The 22887-nt window shown below is 44.9% G+C and overlaps 1 protein-coding gene across 9 annotated transcripts in view; it reads right to left on the bottom strand.

Annotated features, from left to right (window-relative positions):
- The window catches only part of EZH2 (enhancer of zeste 2 polycomb repressive complex 2 subunit), a 626582-nt gene that overhangs the window by 539745 nt on the left and 63950 nt on the right, over positions 1–22887 (bottom strand). For 7 of the 9 annotated variants that reach the window (XM_030203633.1, XM_030203666.1, XM_030203650.1 and 4 more), the window contains exon 4: positions 11324–11449. In XM_030203633.1, coding sequence (XP_030059493.1) covers positions 11324–11440 — 117 coding nt within the window. In that variant the 5' untranslated portion in view covers positions 11441–11449. The remainder of the gene's footprint in view (positions 1–11323; positions 11450–22887) is intronic. The other 2 variants (XM_030203624.1, XM_030203674.1) reach the window with 1 other exon arrangement.

The following is a 22887-nucleotide window of genomic DNA, read 5'->3' as shown; positions in this document are numbered from 1 at the left end:
CTGCACCTGGGGGCTCAACTCCTGGGGAACGGTGGTAGTTTCCCAGGTGGAGCTAGGGGTTGTCCGGCTGCCTGACCGAATGCGACGCTGCTCTTCATCCACCGTACTCAGTCTTGGCACAAGGGCTCACTAGTCAAGACCTACCACTATTTGATTCAAGGCTCTCGTTAATATACAATGCTACTCCTACACCAATTCGATCCACCCTATCACTACGATATAATTAGTATCCCGGTATGACAGTGTCCCACTGGTTATCCTCCTTCCACCAGGTCTCAGAGATGCCTATTATATCTAATTTTTCATTTAGTGCAATATATTCTAACTCTCCCATCTTATTTCTTAGGCTCCTGGCATTCGCAAATATACATTTCAAACTATGTTTGTTGTTCCTATTTACATCATGCTCAGTACTTGACAGTATTAATTTGCAATCTTTTGTCTGATTATTATTTTTTATTTAAGGACACCTGATCTACTACGGTCTCTTTTGCAACCTCACTATCAGGATACCCTATCTTCCCTGTTTTGGTGATATGTTTGAAAGATACCTTACCCCGAACCATGCGCTTTTGAGCGACTGTCGGCCTTCCCCCCGTTTCTAGTTTAAAAGCTGCTCTATCTCCCTTTTAAATGCCGATACCAGCAGTCTGGTCCCACCCTGGTTAAGATGGAGCCATCCTTTCGGAATAGGCTCCCCCTTCCCAAGAATGTTGCCCAGTTCCTAACAAATCAAAAACCCTCCTCCCTGCACCATCGTCTCATCCACGCATTGAGACTCTGGAGCTCTGCCTGACTCTTGGGCCCTGCGCCTGGAACAGGTAGCATTTCAGAAAATGCTACCCTAGAGGATCTGGATTTCAGCTTTCCACCTAAGAGCCTAAATTTGGCTTCCAGAACCTCTCTCCCATATTTTCCTATGTCACTGGTACCCACATGTACCAAGACAGCCGGCTCCTCCCCAGCACTATCTAAAATCCTATCTAGCTGACGCGTGAGGTCCGCCACCTTCGTACCAGGCGGGAAAGTCACCAGGCGATCCTCACGTCCACCAGTCACCCAGCTATCTATATGCCTAATGATCAAATCACCAACTACAACAGTTGTCCTAACCTTTCCCTCCCGGTCAGCACTTAGAGACATATCCTCGGTGCGAGAGGATAGTACATTCCCTGGTGGGCAGGTCCTGGCTATAGGAGTACTTCCTACTTCACCAGGGTGATGCTCTTCTTCTAGGAGACCTCCCTCCTCCAAGGTAGCACAGGAGCTACCAGACTGGAGGTGGGACTTCTCTACAACATCCCTGTAGGTTTCCTCTATGTACCTCTCTGTCTCCCTCAGCTCCACCAAGTCTGCTACTCTAGCCTCAAGAGAACGGACACGTTCTCCGAGAGCTAGGAGCTCTTTGCATCGGACACACACATATGACATCTCACCAACTGGGAGATAATCATACATGTGACACTCAATGCAAAAAACTGGATAGCACCCCTCTCACTGCTGGACTGCTGACTCCATCTTAGTGTTTTTGAGTTTTCCAGTAATTTAAAACTTGCTACAGTATTAAGGATATTATCCTAATATAATATTTATTTTAGTTTATATAGTATATTGTATGATTTATTTAGTGTTTCCTTCTTAGATGGTAATGAAATGTATTTAAAACTCTGTAAGAGCACTCCTTGCTTGTTACCCTAATTACAATAACTGACTATAAATGAAGAGTTGTCCTAGGAGTGGGCGGAAAGACTAAAGTAGATCCTGCAGTGCCTGCTAGATTCTGACTATAAATGAAGAGTTGTCCTAGGAGTGGGCGGAAAGATTAAAGTAGAATCTAGCAGGCACTGCTAGATTCTATCTGTTAATGTTGTGGTACAAAGTTTTTAAAACTAAGTGGAAAAAACTATGGAGATTAGTTGATAAAATTTGCTTTTTATATTTTTATTTTGCCTAACACTAACCTACAATTCCTCCTTTAAACCCCAATCTTTAAGTTCCCAAAGCACAAAGCAAAATAGCGTTCACTTACCAGAGAAATGTCCTCTTCTCTCGGAACTTCTCAGAAAGTAATGCGGCGCATTACCCAATCCGGAGCTTATGACAAGCTTAACAGAGCTATGTGGGGCACAATACACACCCCACCGCGTATGTGCGTGTGCCATCCCGCCTCGAGAGTGCAGTAACTGCAGTTAAAATACTACAGCATAAAAAAGGAAAAACTAGAAGACAACTCCTAGGGGAGGTAGGAGGGTTAGTGAGAATATAAGGCCTGCTGTCCTCAGAGAATACCTGCTACAGGTAAGTATCTTCATTTTCTCCAACGACAAGCACAGCATTACTCCTCACAACTGGGGTATCCCTAGCATCAAGGCTCACCGAAAATAAAAAAAAACATTGGACAACTGGGCCTCGCAATGGCAAGGACATAAGGACATAACTCAGATTAACCTGAAACTATATAAAAACTGAATAAGAGTACAGCCTGGAACAGAATAAAATGGGCCCAGGGAGTGGAGTTGGATTCTAGACCACCAACAGATTCTGCAACACTTTCTGCCCGAACTGACTGTCGAACCAGGTACACTGTTCAAGGCAGTAATGACAAGTGAATGTGTGGACTGAAGACCACATCGAAGCGTTGCAAATTTCTTCAAGAGAGGCTGACCGCAAGTGGGCTACCAACACAGCCATGGCTCTGACATTGTGAGCCTTGACATGATCCTCCAGGGTCAGCCCAGCCTGGACATAAGTGAAGGAAATGCAATCTGCAAGCCAATTAAAGATGGTGTGTTTCCAGATGGCGACCCCCACCCTGTTGGGATAAAAAAAAGAAACAAAAAGTTGGGAAGACTGTCTGTGGGGCCTAGTCCGTTCCAGGATAATGGTCGCTTGCAGCCCAAGGTGTGATAGGTGCTCTTACCAGGATGGGCATGAGGTCAGGGAAAAAATGTTGGTAAGATAATCAATTGGTTGAGATGGAACTCCGACATAACCTTCGGCAGGAACTTAGAGTGGGTGCGGAGGACAACTCTGTTGTGATGGAACTTAGTATAAGGTGCATCCACTACTACAGTCTGAAGCTCACCGACTCTATGAGCTGAAGCAAAAATCACCAAGATAATGACCTTCCAGGTCAAGTACTTCAGATGGCAGGAATTCAGTGGCTGAAAAGGAGCTTTCATCAGCTGGGTGAGAACGAAGATGAGGTCCCATGACACAAGCGGAAGTTTGACAGGGGGCTTTGACAAAAGCAATCCTCTCATGAAGCGAACAACTAGAAGCTGTCCAGAGATGGGCTTATCCTCTACACATTGATAAGCACCAATTGCACCAAGGTGAACCCTTACAGAGTTGGTCTTGAGACCAGACTCTGTTAAGTGTAGAAGATACTCAAACAGGGTCTGTGTAGGACATGAAAGGGGATCTATGGCCTTGCAGTAACACATAGTAACATAGTAGATGACGGCAGAAAAAGACCTGCACGGTCCATCCAGTCTGCCCAAGAAATGTGCCAACCTCCTCCATTTAAAAGAGTAACACCTCTTAGTGGAATCTTTCCTGGAAGCCAGCAAGACCCAGGAGACACCCTCTGAAAGACCTAAGGAAGCAAATTCTAGGCTCTCAATATCCAAGCTGTGAGAGACAGTGACTGGAGGTTGGGATGTTGAAGCAACTCCACAGTTCTTCAGAGGATAATTCCAGAAGAAGGAACCATATCTGCAGTGGCCAGTACAGCGAGATCAGAATCACGGATCCACAGTATTGCTTGAATTTCAACAAAGTTTTTTCCCCACTAGAGATATATGAGGATACAAATACAGAAGAATTGTTCCCCCAATTGAGGAGGAAGGCATCTCACGTTAGTCTATTGTGGGCCTGAAGCCTGGAACAGAACTGAGGGACCTTGTGGCTGATCTGAGTGGCAAAAAGATCCACCTAGGGGGTGCCCATACTCAGAAGATCTTGTGGGCTATACCCATATAGAGAGACCACACATACGATTGCATTATCCTGCTCAGCCTATCGGCCATTGTATTATTTTTGCCCGCCAGGTAGATGGCTCAAAGGAACATGCCATCTTGGCGAGCCCAATGCCATATCCAGACAGCCTCCTCAAAAAAGGGTGTGATCCGGTACCCCTCTGCTTTGCAACCTGATTGTATGTTTGAAAAAGAATAATTTGATGAGATAGCCGATCTCTGAAAGCCTTTAAGTGTTTCAGATCGCCGGAAGCTCCAGGAGACTGAAATGAAGATTCATTTCCTGGGAGGACCAAGCTCCATGAATGTGAAGCTCATCTAAATGATTTCCCCATCTCAGGAGAGTGCATCCATCGTCAGCACTTTTTGTGGCTGAGGAATTTGGAATGGAAGTCCCAGAGTCAAATTGGATCAAATTGTCCACCACTGAAGAGAGCATACAAGCTCTGGGGACACTTGAATGACATCTTCTAAGCTCCCCGTGGCTTGATACCACTGAGAAACCAGGGTCCACTGAGCTGATCTCATGTGAAGACATGTCATGAGTGCAACGTACACTATGGCAGGCATGTGGCCCAGCAATCTCAAGATCTGCCGAGCTATGACCTGGTAAGAGGAACGAACCTTGGACATCAGCCAGACAAGATTGTCCGCTGTCATCTCCGGGAGGTAGGCTCGAACCCTCTGTGTGTCGAACAGGGCTCCAATGAATTCCAATCACTGGACAGTATGTAGATGGGACTTCGGGTAGTTTAAAACAAACCAGAGTAGCTCCAGCACCTGAAGAGTCATCTGCATGGACTACCAAGCGTCCTATAAGGTGCTCTTCACGAGCTAATCATAGAGATATGGGAACACATGGACTCCCAGTCTGCACAGCAACACTGCGACTACCACTAGACACTTGGTGAAGTCCCTGGGAGCTGACGTGAGGGCAAAAGGCAACGAGATACTGAAATTGATGTGTTCCCAGTTGAAATCGAAGATACTTCCAGGCTAGAAATTAATTCAGGGCCCTTAGGTCTAGAGTGGGACGCATCTCCCCTGTCTTCTTCTCCACAAGGAAGTACCTGGAATAGAATCCTTGCCCTTCTTCCCCTTGGTGGAACAGGTTCGAACACATGGGCCTTTAGAAGGGCAGAGAGTTCCTCTGCAAGTACCTACCTGTGCTGAGAGCTGGATGAACGAGCTCTCGGTGGGCAATTTGGAGGTTTTTGATACCAACTTGTCACGGCCCCCAGAACGGTGAGCCCTTGGGCTGCAGCAGACGTCCTCTGGGGAGACGCAGAGCAATATCGCGGGCCACAAAGCACCGCACACTCAGGACAATCAACAAGCACCACAAGAAAAGGGAGACAGACAACTGAGGCGGGCCGCAAAACCGATCCGGAACCCACTCGTACAAAGTCCAAGCGTACAGGCCTCACAGCCGAACTGGAACTGAATCATACCAGAGGAAAGGGAAAAGAAACAGAATGGAATCTCTTGAGCAAGTACCACACGGCCATAGTAAAGGAACACTCATGGCTGTGCCACACAGCACTTAAGGGAAAATGGAAACCATTCATGGGAACACTCTAAGCTGTACCACACAGCACACACACTGCACTAAACACAAACAAGGGGTCAAAAGACCCTACACACAGACACAAACAAACTGAAGGGGAAAGGACAACCCCACTTAGACTCGCATGGTAGAAACCACAAGTAAAAGATAAGAAAACAACACAGGGAGGCAGCACAGGGCTGGGCTTAGAACCACAGCTATAAAAACAAATAGTCCTAACCAAGTCAAACAGACATCACACAGAGAGGTAGCCCAGGGCTGAGCTAGTAGTCCCAGCTAAACGGAAGAGCTGTCCACTAGTGCCACACAGAGAGGCAGTTCAAGGCTGAGCTAGTAGTCACAGCTAACAGCAGAACCACCCACTCAAACAGAATCAAACAGAGGACGCTCAGGGATGTGCTAGTAAACACAGCTAAATGGAAGAACAGCCCACTCGTGCCACACAGAGAGAGACCACTCAAGGCTGAGCTAGTAGTCACAGCTAAATGGAAGAACAGCCCACTCGTGCCACACAGAGAGACCGCTTAAGGCTGAGCTAGTAGTCACAGCTAACAGAAAGAGCAACCCACTCAAACTCAAAATAGAAACCTCACAAAGAGGACTCAAAATAGAAATCACATAGGGAAAACTCAAGACAAGGCTACACGGCCATAGTAAAGGAACACTCGTGGCTGTGCCACACAGCACTCAAGGGAAAATGGAAACCATTCATGGGAACACTCTAAGCTGTACCATACAGCACTCAGGGAAAAGGGAAGCCACTCAAAGGAATACTCAAGGGTGTGCCACATGGCCCTCAAGGGTAAAGGGAAGCCATTCACAAGAATACACAAGGCTGTGCCACACAGCACTCAAGGGTAAAGGGAAGCCACTCATAAGAATACACGGCTGGCCACACAGCACTCAAGGATAAAGGGAACCCACTTATAGGAATACACAAGGCTGTGCCACAGAGTCAACTAACAGACACTAGAGACAAAGGGAAAAGCAAGCAAACAGGGAAAGCTGCCTTTACATACAAAAATCAGATAAGGAGCAATGCTCACAATCAGGAGACAAACATAGCAGACAAAGAGTTAAAGCAGGCTAAAGGGAAGGGCTGCTTCTAATATACAAGTCAGAAAAATGCAGGGCTTACACTACAGTCAACAGTTTAAAGCAAACAATGGGAAAAACAAACAATGTTCTTACCAGAACTCAGCCAGCACCCACAGCCAGGTAGGGAAGGAAAGGCAGGCAGAGACAGAGCACTCACAGCTGCAAGGAAGCAAGGTAATCAAGGAAAGCAGCTAGGCTAGTGAAGCAAAGTAATCAAGAAAAGCAGCTGGGCTGGCAACAACCGGCTCTCTGAACAGTGACAGGAAACAAGGGAAGCCACACAAGGAAACAGAACAGACTTATACTGGAGAGCCTAGATAACAAGGAAGTAATCCATTCAAATTCAAACCAGAGCCACACACACACAGAAAAACAGAATAGGGCTAGTAATCCATACAGGTTTAAACCAGAACCACACACACACAGGGAAACAGAAGAGGGCTTTGCTTGAGAGCAATCCATACAGATTCAAACCAAAACCACACATACAGGGCTCAGAGCTGTGCCCAGAGGCACAGTTTAATAAGACCAGTTCCCTCAGAATCAAACAACAGTACAAGAAAGGGAAAAACAGACCTGTTGCAAAGGCCCTGCAGGAAAGCTCCCTGGGTCCTTATAAAGGAGTAGGCTGATGTCACAAGTAGAAAATGAAAGAGCAGAGAGACCAAAGCGAGGCTTGGCTAACAGGAAGAACAACAACAGGAAAAAAGGCAGATTGGAGAGGTCACAGAGCTAGATACAGAGAAACAGTAGGTCTGGACATAAGGGCACGGCCACAACCGTGACACAACTGAGTGCGTATCCGAGATGGACTATTTAAAGAACCCACTGGTTGGAGGTTATAAGAGGCCACCCTTTGGTGAAAAACTTTGAACCTTCCCGCGACCGGCAAGATGTCCGGGGCACAGTGGCGTAGCAAGGGCGGGGCAGTGGGGGCGGTCCGCCCCGGGTGCCAGCGGGTGGGGGGTGCTCCGTCGAGAGCCCTCTTCTCCTAACAGCACCCTGCCTTTTTTTAAAAAAATCCATGCAGCGACGCAGGCAGCGCCTCGCGTCTGCCCTGCATGTGCTGTCAAAGGGAAAATCGCTTCGCTGGCGTCGGGTCTTCCCTCGCTGTGTCCCGTCCCCTTCTGAGGTAACTTCCTATTTCCTCGAGGGCGGGACACAGCGAGAGAAGGTCCGACGCCAGCGAAGCGATTTTCCCTTTGACAGCACAGGCAGGGCAGACATGAGGCACGGCCTGCGTTGCCGCATGGATTTTTTTTTTTTTTTTTAAAGGCAGGCTGCTGGCAGAAGAGGGCCCTGTCGGTCCTCGACGGAGGGGGACGGGACCGGGTCGGGGGGGGGGGGGTCACTGAGGATGGAAGAGGGCTGCATCTGCAGGGGTCAAATGGGAGAAGTGCTGGACTCGGGGAGAGGAGAGAGACATCAAAACTGTGGAAAAGACGAGCAGAGAAAGAGAAGAGGAGAGGAAGAAAGGAAAGAAAAGAGAGAGAAAGATGCTACATCAGCCGGGGGCTGGGGGGAGGATGCCAATGCGTGAGATCAGGCCCCTTAAGTGTGTAAACTGGATGGATGGGAGAGGGAGGGCAGACGGATTGAAGGGGCAGAGAGAAAGGGCAGATGTTGAGGGAAGGGGAGAGAGAGAGAGAGATGGCAGACTGGGGCAATGGTGGATGGAAGGGGCAGAGATAGAGGGCAGATGTGGATGGAAGGGGCAGAGAGAGAGGGCAGACATTGGATGGCAGAGAGAGAGCGAAGACAGATGCTGGATGCAAGGAAGACAGTGAAAAGAAGATGAGGAAAGCAGAAACCAGAGACAACGAACTGTAAATAAAATATATTTTTTTATTTTTTTGCTTTAGGATATAGTATTGTAGCTGTGTTAATAAATGTTTATAAACAGAACTTGTAAATAAGGTAATCTTTTTATTGGACTAATTTTAATACATTTTTACTTAACTTTCAGAGAACAAAACCCCCTTCCTCAGGTCAGGATAGGATACTGTAACAGCACCATACTGTATTGACCTGAGGAAGGAGATTTTGGCCTCTGGAAGCTAAATGTATTAGTCCAATAAAATGGTATTATTTTATTTTCTGTATTTGTTTTATTGTATGCAGTCTGGCATCTTGGGGGTTCAGTTTAATTTTTGTCTAAATAGAAAGTTTATGATTACTTATTCTATAGTGGATTAGGGTGTATCTGTGTTTGTGAAAAAGACATGGCTTTCGGTTGGCATTGACTGTGCAGGATCGACGATCTGTACTAATCTGTCTGTTTTCGTTTTACAATAGGTGAATTGATGTTGTAGTGCTCACTATAGTGTTTAAGATGATTTCCTTTTCCTTGTGTGACTCGTACAAGTTACTGCTTATGGTATGGTAGAATTGCTCTATAGGTCCTGAGTGTTTTGTATTCTCAGTATGCCTAGTACTGGATTTGGGGGGGGGGGGGGGGGGGGTTAAAAAATGACCGGCCCCGGGTGTCAACTACCCTAACTACACCACTGCAGGGGCAGAAATTTTTACTGTGACTATGCTCAGCTGGAGCCAGTCTAAAGTTTGTCCCTTCCTTTGACTAGGGAGCAGCAGGGGGCCTTAGGCTCACGCTGTTAATGTGAACGAGCAGACTGGGGTGCACCTACACCTAGAATAGTAGTAGGGACCACTCCTTGGCTTGCCAAAAACTCTCCTAGATGAGGAATTTGCCCTGCAGGACAGAGAAGACATTGAATCAGTGTGTTTCTTGATTTGGTCAGTGACCTTTTCAACATTCTCTCCAAAAAGGGGCATCTGCCAACCACTGCTGAACACAGTGTTCCAAATCACAAACACGAAGCCTTGAGAGTCTGAGCATTGATATATCATAAGCAGAGATCCTGGATGCCACTTCAAAAGTATCATAAGTGCCCCTGGCCAAGAACTTTCAAAACACCTTCTGCTGCTTGACCAACTGGCGAAAAGGCTCGGCCTGCTCTGGAGGGAGCACATCAATACTGTCGCACTGAGTTTCGCAAGTAGACACTCGTGAAGAGCTGGTAGGATTGTATAAGGGAGATGAGCAATGAAACCTGGTACATCTTCCACCCAAAAGAATCCAGTGTTCTGGCTTCTCTGCCTGGGGGTGCCAAGGCATAGTCTCTAGTATTCCTGGCTATTGTGTGAGCGGACTCCACCACCGTGGAACTGTGAGGTAACTGAGGCCTAACAAAACCAGGTTCACTGTGGATCAGATACTGGGCGTCAATCTTCACAGGCATGACAGGGACCAAAAGAGGGGACTCGCAGTTCCTGACAAGGACTTCGTTGAGTACCTCATGGAGAGGGGCAGGCACAGTCTCCTTAGAAGAAGATGTGTAATCCAGGACCTCGAGCATCTTGGCCCTGGGCTCATCCTCTGCTTCCAAAGGAAATGGAATAGCATGGAAATGAAAGGCTCTCCAGCAGAGACCGTCTCCTTTCAGGTGGAGGGGAGGGTTCAGAGGGGATCTCATAAGACTCATCTGTGAAGTATCTGGGATCTTCCTCTGAATCCCATGAACACTCCTCCTCTGTGTCGGACAGTATCTCCTTAAGGGACTGCTGTGCCTCAGTGCCAAAGAACCAGGTCCTTGAGAGTGGCGACAAGAAACTGGCTCACATCTCAACTCCGGCAAAGCTACCGCAACCGACATTTAGGGGGTACTGGCCTGGGTGGCGGCTGACACCGGCGCCACATCGAAGGCCTCACTGCAGGCTGAGGGCCAGTCAGGGCCGCAATGGGAGGTATCACGGGTGCAAGCACCCCCAATACTGATGTACACCGCTGCATAAGGCCATCCAGCAGCTCTGGGAGCAAGGCCCGGATGCGCTAATAGAGGGCCGACACTGGGAAATGCTGGGGTGCCAGTTGAGGAGAAGGTTGCAGAACTGCTGGGTTCGATGCAGGAGCAGGATCTCAGCTGCTTGGAGACAGGCACATCGTCACCTCCTTAACAGAGAGGTGTGATCCGGTGCCGACACTTCTCAGGTGCCAAATCCTTTGACACCCAGTAGCTCCCGTATCCATTGGAGAGTGGTTTTCTTAGTGACCGTTGTGATTAAGATATCCACCGTAGGAACCTTCAGCAAGTCTAAGTCAGCAGCAGGCAGCGCGTAAAGACGCGACATAGCTCTAGCAACCTTAAACCCACTGTCTGGCGTATCCCACTACGCCGAAATAAGGATCTTCATGGACTCATGCACATGAAAGGAACAAGGTGGGCATCTGGTGCCAGACATAATGGAAGGCACCGGACCCGTTCCCCCTGACGATTCAGGGGGTGAAACGGCAAAAACCTCAAAAGCCCAAACAGCCATCGGATCATCCCCCTTTCTCAGAGGGCAGGGTGACCTCATCTGGATAATTGTGCTGTATGACTGGTAGATTCAATCCTGTATTTTCTGGATTTCTTTATTTTTTGATTGCTCATTGCTCTGATTTGCTTTGTAAAAGGGTAGATTTTATCAAATCTCAATAAGCATACAGACTTGATTTACTCTTATAATAAATTGCAGTTTTGAGGAATTCAAAAAAACACACACACAAACTGAAAATTAGTCCTGGGTTACATTTTATTGTTCCTCAACAGCAGGAATAAAATTAAGATTTATTTCATAAAAATTAGAAAACACTGACAAAAAAGTTGAACATGTATACCTTCACTTCATCAGCTCGCCTGAACCTCTTCAGCTGCCTCAATCGCATATATTCAGATTTCACACGCTTCCGCCAGCACACTGGTCCCTTCTCCACTCTCTTTCCAGTCTGACCCATAATCACTCTGCAAGTAAAAGCACAGTAAAATTTTCCAGTTTCAACTTATTCAGCAGACCAGCAAAATAGTACAGAATTTCACGACTGAATAAACCAGGAAACCATTCTAAAAGAGTGAAGCTCATTTATAATACATCTGCATCAATTTTGCTCCAATACAAAATTATACTTCACAGAGATTAATGAAAAAAACAAAATCCCACTATGTTCAATGGGGAAACTGCAGGTACAAACTTTCAACATTTCCCAGTATAAGATATTTAAATAGTAACTCTCGATGCAGCAAGCTTCTACAGGCAAAAAATACCTTGTCTACAGAAATGAAAGCAACCCTATTGGTAAAAAAAAAAAAAATATATATATATATATATATATATACACACACACACACACGTTTGAGATGACTAACAAGTAAGGAAACTATGGCTGATGAAATCCTTTCCAAACCCTCCATGTGCATGTGGCTATGCTGTCTGTGTGTGTCTAACTTAGGGATCCTTTCACAAAGATGCAGAAAAAATAGCCTTCATGCCCTTACACAGGTCTTTCCTGCATGCTATTGCCATTTTTATCACTGCCATAAATTGGCCTATTTTCTAATTTTTGCATTAATGGCCATGCGTTAATGTTGCCATTAGCGTGCGGCCATTTTTTTTTTAAATTTATCATTTTACTTAATTACATTCACATTTATCACATAAATGTAAGGAAATACAGAAATTAATATAAAAAGGAAAACATTTTCTCTCAACAATATATATTTACATAATTGTCCACAACAGGAAGATCCAAGATCAAGAAAACAATCTTAAAGAAAATAAGAAAAACTCAAAATGGTTAATCTTACACTTCACATTTTCTGAGGGAGGAAGGTTAATCGGTTATTGCAGCCGGTACAGTGGTAACTGAAGGAAGTTGCTGCAGAGGATTCTTCATCTTTTTCCACAAACTCTTATCATTTCTTAGGTTCAAACAAATAAGTAATAAGGAAATAAAACACTTACAAGGGAATCGCGCTAGGAAGGTCCCACCTAGGGCAATGATTCCTGGCTTAAAAGCCAAGACCTCACACCTCCCAGTCTGCGATTCCCATGATGTGTCAGGAAATATATGCATCTTTGAACCCAAAAAACTATCAACCATGTATCGGAAATACAATTTCAAAACATTGTTCCTATCTAAATCAAAGACGAAAGGGAAAATTAGGTTCTTACCATGATAATTTTCTTTCCTTTAGTCATAGCAGATGAAGCCATTACGTATGGGTTGTGTCCATCAACCAGCAGGGGGAGATAGAGAGCACTCAACTTTTCACAGTGCCTCATGGCCAGCTAGCTCCACTGCCTCTTCAGTATTTGAAGCTTCCAAAGCAGTATGGCAAACCGTAATGGGAATAACATGAACTTTCCTCACAGCGAACGATGGCCCCTTAACAAGGGCATAAACTCAAAAAAGGAGGGAATGAACTCATCCTCCTGGAGGGAATAAACTCGTCCTCCACTTTGTATAAACAGAGGGAATACTTGCATCCTCCTGGAGGGAATAAACTCATCCTCCCAAAACATGAACTGGAGGGAATGAACTCATCCTCCTATCACTGTAACAAGAATCCTGAAGACTGTTTTCCGACTCCCCAAGGAAGGAATATAACTTCAGTAAACAAGAACAGCACCTAAAATCAGAATCACTGCAATACAGACAATCATACGGGGAGGGCTCATGGCTTCATCTGCTATGACTAAAGGAAAGAAAATTATCATGGTAAGAACCTAATTTTCCCTTCCTTGTCATCAAGCAGATGAAGCCATTACGTATGGGATATAACAAAGCAATCCCTAAATAGGGTGGGAACAAGCCACACCACGCGCTAGCACCTGTGCTCCAAAATGCGCATCCCTCCTGGCAGCCACATCCAGCCTGTAATGTCGGGCGAAAGAGAGCTTAGAAGCCCATGTTGCAGCACTGCAAATCTCATGAACAGATAGTGCTCCAGTTTCATTTAGAACAGTGCTTTACAGTCTCCGCAGGTAAAATTAAAAAATGGCGGTTTGCGCCAAAAATGTCCCGATCGCGGCCCACCCCGGAGGAATCAGAAAACACTCTTACCTCACTAGACCGAGTATCACAGCTCCGGTCCTGCAGAAGAATCTCAAGAAAAAAACCTCTTTTCCAAGATCGCTGCGCTAAAGCGCGACGCGACTTTAATTTTTTTTTTTTAACGCTGTGAGGAAAGCAGAGGCAAAAGAGGTAAATAAAAACACTCCGGAGGCTCAGATAAGTGGGAAAGGCAGGGAAAGGCAAACCAATGTGCCTGCATCCACTGAGTGGGAAAGGACAGGGAAAAGCAAGCTAATATGTCCACATCCACGGGGGCATGGGTAAGGCAGGGAAAGGGCTGACCTATGTGCCTTCAAAGTGAAGCTGCTATAGCCTCTAACACCCCGGCTAACAACTGGCAAGCCAGGAGCCACCCCCAGGCAGATTTTTGATGGAGCTCGAAGAAGCTGCAGCCACCCTGCTTGGGGAGATAGAGAATACTGAAGAGGCAGTGGAGGCAGCTGGCCATGAGGCACTGTGAAAAGTTGAGTGCTCTCTATCTCCCCCTGCTGGTTGATGGACACAACCCATACGCAATGGCTTCACCTGCTTGATGACAGCTTGATGACAAGGAAGTCACTAATAATAACTATCTATAACTTCTGAGTCTTCCAAAATGTCAGTTAAACTTACATCTCTTTTCTCTGATAAAGAAGATTTTAAAGGAAATATAATTTTAGTCACCAAAAGGTGGCTATCAGAAGGTATTAGCAAAGTATCAGAGAAATATTTCTTCAAGAATTCAGTAGCTGATATATAGGATATTATAGGTAAATTTATCATTCTCAAGTTATTTTCCCTTAATTGGTTCTCCAGAAATTCCAATTTTTACAAGAAAGATAACTATTCTTCATTACTAAATTATCTGATTTTCATAGAGAAGCCATTTCCGTAATCAAAGTCTCTATTTTTATAACTTGAACTTCCACCTTGTTAGATAAGTATTAATATAAATTCTTTAACTCACGTGGAGGGGCATAATCGAACGGAAACGCCTATCTCCATGGGCGTTTATCTCCGAGAACGGGTCCGTGAAGGGGTGGGCCAAACCGAATTTTTGAAAAAATGGACGTTTTTGAGCTGGGCGTTTGTTTTTTTTTTTAGCAATAATGGAAACTCAAAAACATCCTAATCCGTGCCATTTGGTCGTGGGAGGGGCCAGGATTCGTAGTACACTGGCCCCCCTGATATGCCAGGACACCAACTGGGCACCCTAGGTCAGTGCGTTGGACTTCAGAAAAAGCTCCCACATGCATAGCTCCCTTACCATGGGTGCTGAGCTCCCAACCCCCCTCCCCCAAAACAGACTACCCACAAATGTACAACACTACCATAGCTCTTAGGGGCGAAGAGGGCACCTACATGTGGGTACAGTGGGTTTTGGAGGCCTCCCATTTACCAGCACAAGTGTTACAGGTGGGGGGGGGATGGGCCTGGGGCCACCTGGCTGAAGTGCACTGCGGTACCCACTAAAAGTGCTCCAGGGACCTGCATACACGCAGGCCTCTAGGACTAGTTGCTGCTGTATAACATTGGCACACCAGTTGACACCTGAAGACTAATCTCTCCGAAAACGTCCTTTATTGGAATAACCGCCTTTACTCACAGTTAACTGCAGATCAGAGGTTGTGCCCCACTGGCAACGAGTCTCCCTGGTACTGAGATGAGCAGTAGGTCAGAGCTGGCAGAATGCTGTACAATGCCCTCTTTCAGCCATATTCAAGGGAAGAACTAAGTTGTCTAACATAACACAGGAAAGGGAACTAAAACTGGCTTACAAAAATGGCCACTACCGCATGGACTACAACAGGAAAAACAACAGGGCACACTCTGACCCAGTAGGCAGGGGGAAAAGCACCATGGGAGAAGAGCCTACCAACTACCAACATCGTGAGACTAACACAAGCTAATGAAATCACGGAGCCCAATACCCTACACCCACCACAATGCAATGCTGATGTGACCTTGTACTGCACCCGAGAGCCACATCTGACCCAGGGAAAGGCTGTGACAAGATCGAACACATTCTGCTGTCATGGAGGTGGGTACGGCATTTGAGGCTGGCATACAGGCTGGAAAAAACATTTGTAAAGTGGGGGTTTTTTGGTGGGAGGGGGTTAGTGACCACTGGGGAAGTCCGGGGAGGTCATCCCCGATTCCCAGAAGGCAAAAGTAGAGACTAATAGACGATTCACCACTGGAGACGTGAGTCCAACAGTCTTTATTATATCAAAGATAACGACCCGACACAGGCCGTGTTTCGGCCTGATAGTTTTTTGCTCTGATAGTTTGTGTCCAGCATTTTCTGTTTAGTGCTATGTGATTAGTGAGTTGACAACACACATACAAGTAGGACTCCTCATTTTACATTCACTACTTGGTGTATTTATTGACCCCTGATGCAGACACTTTTTTAGCGTCGAAACACGGCCTGTGTCGAGTCGTTATCTTTGATATAATAAAGACTGTTGGACTCACGTCTCCAGTGGTGAATCATCTATTAGTCTCTACTTTTGCCTTCTGGGAATCGTCATCGTACAGAACTTTTCCTGTTCTATATTTTGCATCCCTGATTCCCTCCAGTGGTCATCTGGGCAGTTGGAGCACTTTTTTGGGACTTGTTCGTGAAAAAAAAGGGTCCAAAAAAGTGACCCAAAATCACAGTAAAAACACCTTTTTTTTCCCCGATTATCAGCTAAAGACGCCCATCTTTCCTCGGCTGATAACCACACCCCAGTTCCGCCTCCACCACGCCTCCTCCCCACCCCCCATCAACTTTATTCGTTTCCGCGACGGAGTGCAGTTGGAAACGCCCAAAATCGGCTTTCGATTATACCGATTTGGGCGCCTTTGCGAGACAAACGTCTTATCTCCTGATTTAGGTCGCACTATAGGCGTTTTTCTCTTTCGAAAATAAGCTGGATAGTGAAAACTTTAAACATCTGAAGAAGAGAGTTATTCACATTCTGCTGCAGTTCCTATAGTACGTCCATTATGACATTATTGGCTTCACCAAGTCCAATTTCTCCACAGAAACCGATCCAAATATCTTCGGGGGGAAGAGCTTACTCTCCAATCCCCCAGTTGGTTATTATCCGAGTCAATGCTGCGCCAGGACCTCCTTGGGTCACATGAAAATCCTAACCCACTTCGGACGTTTCCATTATTGACCTCCATAGCGAAGCATTACTATTTCTGGGTCTTGGAGGGGTCGTGCCAACAGGGGGACTCAAAGTCACTCCCTCCACTGAGATTCGGCGATAAAGCCTTGCTGTTCCCCGAAGCAAGAACCGATATCCCCGACGTTATGACCCCGAATCTCTCCAAAATAGACTGAGAAGTGGTGGGAACCCCAGCCGTGTTCAAGGAGGACAGCACCACGGCTTTGCCTTTTCTCTTCCCCATTCTCTGGGGAGCGCGCCCTCTTCTTCAGGCATTCTGGTGTAAAACGGGAACTCAACTAGCGTACGTCCTCCCTCAACGCCATCTTGGATCCTCCAGGTTGGGACACTCTTTGTCTGGTTTCTCCTCAGAGGCCTGTCTAATATGGGTAACCCTACAGCATAGCCCTCTGAGTCATTGAAACACGGAAGCCCCTCCACCACTTACAAGGTGGTGTCCCTTCGGAGGGGCGTGCGGCCATTTTTATTTTTTTAATTTTCATGTGAGCACTTACCACCACCCATTTTGTAGATGGTAAGGGCTCAAGCGGTATCCCTTTGCTAACTGTTACAACACAGGAATGCCCACTTTCCTTCCCCAACAAACCCCCTCACAGGCATCCCCACCAGCAAAGGTATGATTCTAAACGCAAGCAGGGGTGGAGGGAGAGAAGATGTGTTCCTCCCTGTCCACACCGCCCCCCCCCCCCCCCCCCAATGGACTGCCCTATTTGTAGATAGAAATTCAAGAAAGAACAAGTGGGGAAAGCATACATAGCATGGCTCATAGGTGTGCACACTTATTGGAAAGAATTCTTTCTATATCTGCATTGCCTGTGTGTTTGCGCATGTCTGTCTTGTGTCTGTGTATTATACACATACACACACATATTTTAACTCTTATCCCAGAAACCCTGCCAGTGCACAGAGCCAGTCATAAACTGAGAACAAGCGTATGTGTGTCACGCAGCATCAAACCATGAATGCTGTTACAAATCAAACAGCCTTTGCAATTGGCAATTTCAAGCAATTCAAAGTATTTTTCAAAATGTATTTGGCATGGCTCCTACTGCCCCTACTATAATTGATACTATTTTTGATGTTTTACGTCTATATTCTTTCATTTTCAATTTGTACATTCCTGCATTTTATGACTTTTCAACGTTTTCTTGCACTCCTCTCTCTCCTGGTATAGACACCCCTATGAACCATAGAAACCTTTCTTCTATTTTTGCTTTATCTGGTGTCTGTAGTCCAAATTATAGTACATTTGTATTTTAAGGGCTCACAAAGACTACATTTTCTCATTTTCGAATACTTTTTCCTTGACTGTGTGTTTCTAGTTACTGTTATACACCTTACGGCTATCTTTTTATGTGCCAGTGTACAATTTGAACAGCATTACCATGACATTTCCTATACTCAGTTTGAGAATATTTACTACACCTAAATGCACGATTCACTGTTTCATATTTTTCTTTATAGAGCCGGCTTTAATACCTTCACTAATTTTGCTTTCATAACATTTGTTTGTATGGCTTGTTCTTGTGCTGCAAACATTACAGTCTCAGGAGCCCTTTTACTAAGGTGCGCCCAAAAGTGGCCTTCACTGGTGTAGGCACGAGTTTTAGATATACGGTGGTCCATTTCTAGAGCACACTGGGAAAAAAGGGATTTTTTTTTTATGTGCTGGAAAATGAACGTGGTAAAATGAAAACCAGCACGTGTCCATTTTCAGCCTGAGACCTTAACATCACCCACTGTCTTAGTAGTAAGGTCTCATGTGCTAAGCGGGCGGTAAGTGTCCATCGCACGCCAACTGCCGATTACTAACACCCCACGGTAGAAAATAGAAAATATTTTCTACTGTGTAATTTGGGCATGTGCCAAAAATGGAATTACCGCCCGGGGCACATGGTAGCCGGGGGGTAGTGTCAATTTGACATGCATTGGACTCATGTAGGTGCCTACGTGCCCTTGTAAAAGGGCCCCTCAGTTTCTTTTCTTATGATGCATTTTACAGTCATTGCCACATTTCTTTTTCTCTGCACTTCTGCCTATCATGTTTAAAAATAATGCCCATATAAGGGCTTTTTCATCTCTTTTGTATGTTTATGTTTGCATGTGAACTATTTACACAAGCCTCCCAGGGCATCTATTACTACATAAATCACTTTACCTTTTCTGTAACATTATTTTGTATTTTGACTTAGCAAGATGTAAACTCCCTACCCTCTGGCTCTCCCAGAATTGCCTCAGGGTCAAGACATACCCCTTTCGTCAATGAGGTGATGTCGGACACCAGCACTATTTATACAAGCATCCTTTGCTCCTTTGAGCGCTCCTTCAAGCAGCTCCTGTGCTGGGTTCCGTATGTGGCTTATTTTTATTTTTCCTCCTGAAGTCACACATGACCTTTGCAGCCCCTATGCCATCTGTTTGGAGAAAGACTTCAGGCCTTACCTAATTTTCATTGTTTCCCTATTACATTAGATATTTGTATTCTGCAATGAAGTAATTCTGCAACTACCTGTACAATTCAGTGTTGATCACAAAAAGAAGTGCTAGGGCAATTCCCAACAAACTACACATAAAAATTTTAAAAACTAACAAAGAGTTAAAGCTGCACATATTTTTGGAACAAATAGGTTTTCAGGGCTTTTCTAAAATGTTGGTAGTCTCTTATCCACTAGTGAGTAATGCATTAGACATCAGAGGAGCTTGATATGAAAAGGATGAGACCAGTTGCTACGAGATTTGAGGCATCTAACAGTTGGAAAGAATGAAAATTTCAACCAGGGTGAAGATGAGTCAGCATGTGGTTCTATCATCACTAATCTGGATTCAAATTAAGGTGTGTCTTTAAAACTCCAGACCATTCAGATAAAGTCATCCTGGTAACATGACTTAATTCTGACTAAGCTCAATTCTCCCTCAGTCAGTCAACATTAAGGCATCTTCCCCCAGGTAATTTCCTCTCTTTCATAACAAGTCCTAGAGAACAAGAAGGGGCTTAATCCTTTTTTAAACTAAGCTGTGACAAAATTAGAATGTTCTGTTTTTGCTGGTTTAGATCATTTATTTAGTATTAAAAGGACCCTCTCTTCACAACTGCTTTACTGCTATCCTATCCTGAGAAAAAGAATTCCAGAAAAAATTTTAAGTCAGTATCTCATCTAGCAGCTCAAAATGTACTTGTATTTAGCAAGCATCAATGTTATTAGCCATAGGAAACCACAGCATAAACATTTTCTAGTTTTCATAGATGATCTACGATTTTTCCCACATGTTAATTTTTCACAGTCATTCTGCAGTGAATGCTTTTGATTCCTTTTATAAAACTGTGGGATAGAAATGCTGGGAATAGAATGGATTTCAATTTTCTCACCTCAATTTACCAGCTTAAATGAACATATTTTGTCTTGAGCAGACTATTGAGATAGTTATGCAAAATGAAACCACAAGTTCCCGAAATTTGGGAGAAATCAATATAATACGTAGGGTACTCTTTTTCCCCTACAAGGATTTTGAAAAATCAACCTCTAGAGAACCATGCCTGGATAAAGAGAAGTAGGAATAATGAAAAACATGCTAATACCAATGCTGTGTGGGAGCGACATGGGACCTGAACATGGCTGATTTTCCATTTTCCCAATTAATGGCCAGACTCTAATGTTGATATTTGTATGTGGCCATTACAAAAAAAAAAAAAATCAGTATGTGAGCCCTTATCACCACTTATTTTGTAGGTGGTAAGGACTCATGTGCTAATCAGCACATAGCAATGTAGATGCACTAACTGACTTAGCACAGAAACGCCCACTCGCCACCCCAGACACACATCTCTCAGAAAAATTAAAACTTTTAGCACGTGTACACGTTTGGAACTTAACACAGGATGCCTCCGTGCATTTTAAGCTGCGGTAGGCATGTGCTAGTGCTCACCGCAGCTTAGTAACAGTTCAAGTTTCAAGTTTATTAAAATTTTAATAAACCACTCAATCTGAGGACCTTCTGGGCGGTTTTACAAATCAAACATAAAAAGAAAAAGCTCCAACTAATGACGGGACAGAGCAACAGTAAAAAAAAAAATAAAAAAAAAAGAGTAAAAACACCACACAGAGACAGTTACTTTTAGAGAAGCATAACCTGGCCCTTGTCCAGCAGCAGGAACGAATGGGATTCACCAAAACCAAAAGGGGGAAAAATTCTACTGTTTAAAGTCCAAAAGGCATCTTGAAATAAATAAGTTTTCAATTGTTTCTTAAAATTTGGCATGGATTCTTCCTGATCAAGAATTAGTGGCAGGGTGTTCTCCAAAGGGAAGGCCCTAAAAAGCTAAATATCTTGGTCCAAATAGAATTAAGTCCAAGAAGACAAAGTGAAGGGACCATCAACGGACTTTGGGATTTTGATTTCAATGATCTAGCTGAAACATATGAAGTAGTAAACTAGACAAATATAGTGGAGAACCTGAATGAAGCACTATGTTTCAACAATGTTTATTGATGATCCATCAAAGTGATCAACAAGCTCAATATACAATAAGTTGTGAACAAAACCATCTGCGTGTGAATAAGTTGCATCATCAAAATGTTTAACATTTTTCTCTCCCCCCTACACAATCCCATAACCCACCCCTCCCTCCAGATTTATTATTGTCTAAGTTTATTTATTAAAGTACATAAGCATATAAAACCACATTTCCAAAACGGTCATATAAATCCAACCACAAAAAAGTCAAGGTTCAGTATAGCTATGCATACCCTGCACCATTTTGTAAATGTAACAATAGTCCCTCTAAAAAACCCCAAGTGTGAGGCCTTGTCTCTTATAGCCTCTCACTTCCTATGTATGAACATTCCCATAAAGGATCATCCAAATATAACTCTTGCAAGACACACAGCCTTCAAACAGCCCACATCATCAAGAGATGCAGAAAATTATCCCCCAGAACATCCCCCCTACCTCCCCGCCTATACTCACCCCTCCCTAATGCTTAAAAAAAACCCCCAACAATCTGAAAAGGAACTTAAGATAAAACTTCGAGCTCTAGGGGACAGAGACAGTATGTATGGCTCCCAGGTTGCAAGGAATTGCCGGCGCCTCAAGCAACATAAGCTCATGTAGTTTATTACGCCAATGCCAATAGTCAGGTGATGACTCCCCCTTCCACATGCATCTCCCCAACATACAGGCATTGCCTACTAATTGTTGTGCTCCCCTACTATTTAAAGCAAAATTCTCATATTTATCCAAAAGTGCTCCCAGTGGGGAAAACGATATCCGGGTCCTCAACAGGACTTCCAAAAATTTAAACAAGGACCCCCAAAATATCTGAACCCTGGGTCACTCCCAGAGAGAATGAAAGAAAGAGTCCACCGCTCGCCCGCATTTAGAGCAAAGAGGCTCATCCACTCCTCCCATTTTAAAGATTTGTGCTTTGGTCAGATATGCTTTGTGTAAAATACGGTATTGACATTCACGAAGATCCACATTTATAGTCAGTGTAGGAATACGAGTTGTTAGCTTATTAAAACCCAGTGTTAAGGCCAGACGAATAAAATCTTGTACACAGCGGGCCACAATATGAGCCTTATCCTTATGTGGAGCCAACCTCATTAGCGCCCTATACATGCCCGAAACCGAAAGACATTCCCCCAAGACTGAACCAGAAAGGTCCCAAATGCGCCTACCATGACCCGCCCCAATGCCTCATCTCGCAGCGTAGATACATAGAGGGGCATAATCGAACGGGGCGCCCAAGTTTTCCTGGGGCCGTCCTCGCAGGAAACCCATATTATCGAAACAAGATGGGCGTCCATCTTTCGTTTCGATAATGCGGTCGGGGATGCCCAAATCTCAACATTTAGGTCGACCTTAGATATGGTCGTCCTTAGAGATGGTCGTCCCCGGTTTTCGGCGATAATGGAAGCCAAGGACGCCCATCTCAGAAACGACTAAATCCAAGCCATTTGGTCGTGAGAGGAGCCAGCATTCGTAGTGCACTGGTCCCCCCCACATGCCAAGACACCAACCGGGCACCCTAGGGGGCACTGCAGTAGACTTCACAAATTGCTCCCAGGTGCACAGCTCCCTTACCTTGTGTGCTGAGCCCCCCAAAACCCACTCCCCACAAACAGTACACCACTACCATAGCCCTAAGGGGTGAAGGGGGGCACCTACATG

Source organism: Microcaecilia unicolor, chromosome 1 (genome assembly GCF_901765095.1).
Source record: "Microcaecilia unicolor chromosome 1, aMicUni1.1, whole genome shotgun sequence".
NCBI lineage: Eukaryota > Metazoa > Chordata > Amphibia > Gymnophiona > Siphonopidae > Microcaecilia > Microcaecilia unicolor.
Note: the sequence above shows the minus strand (reverse complement) of the source record. Positions and strands in the feature narration are given on the sequence as shown.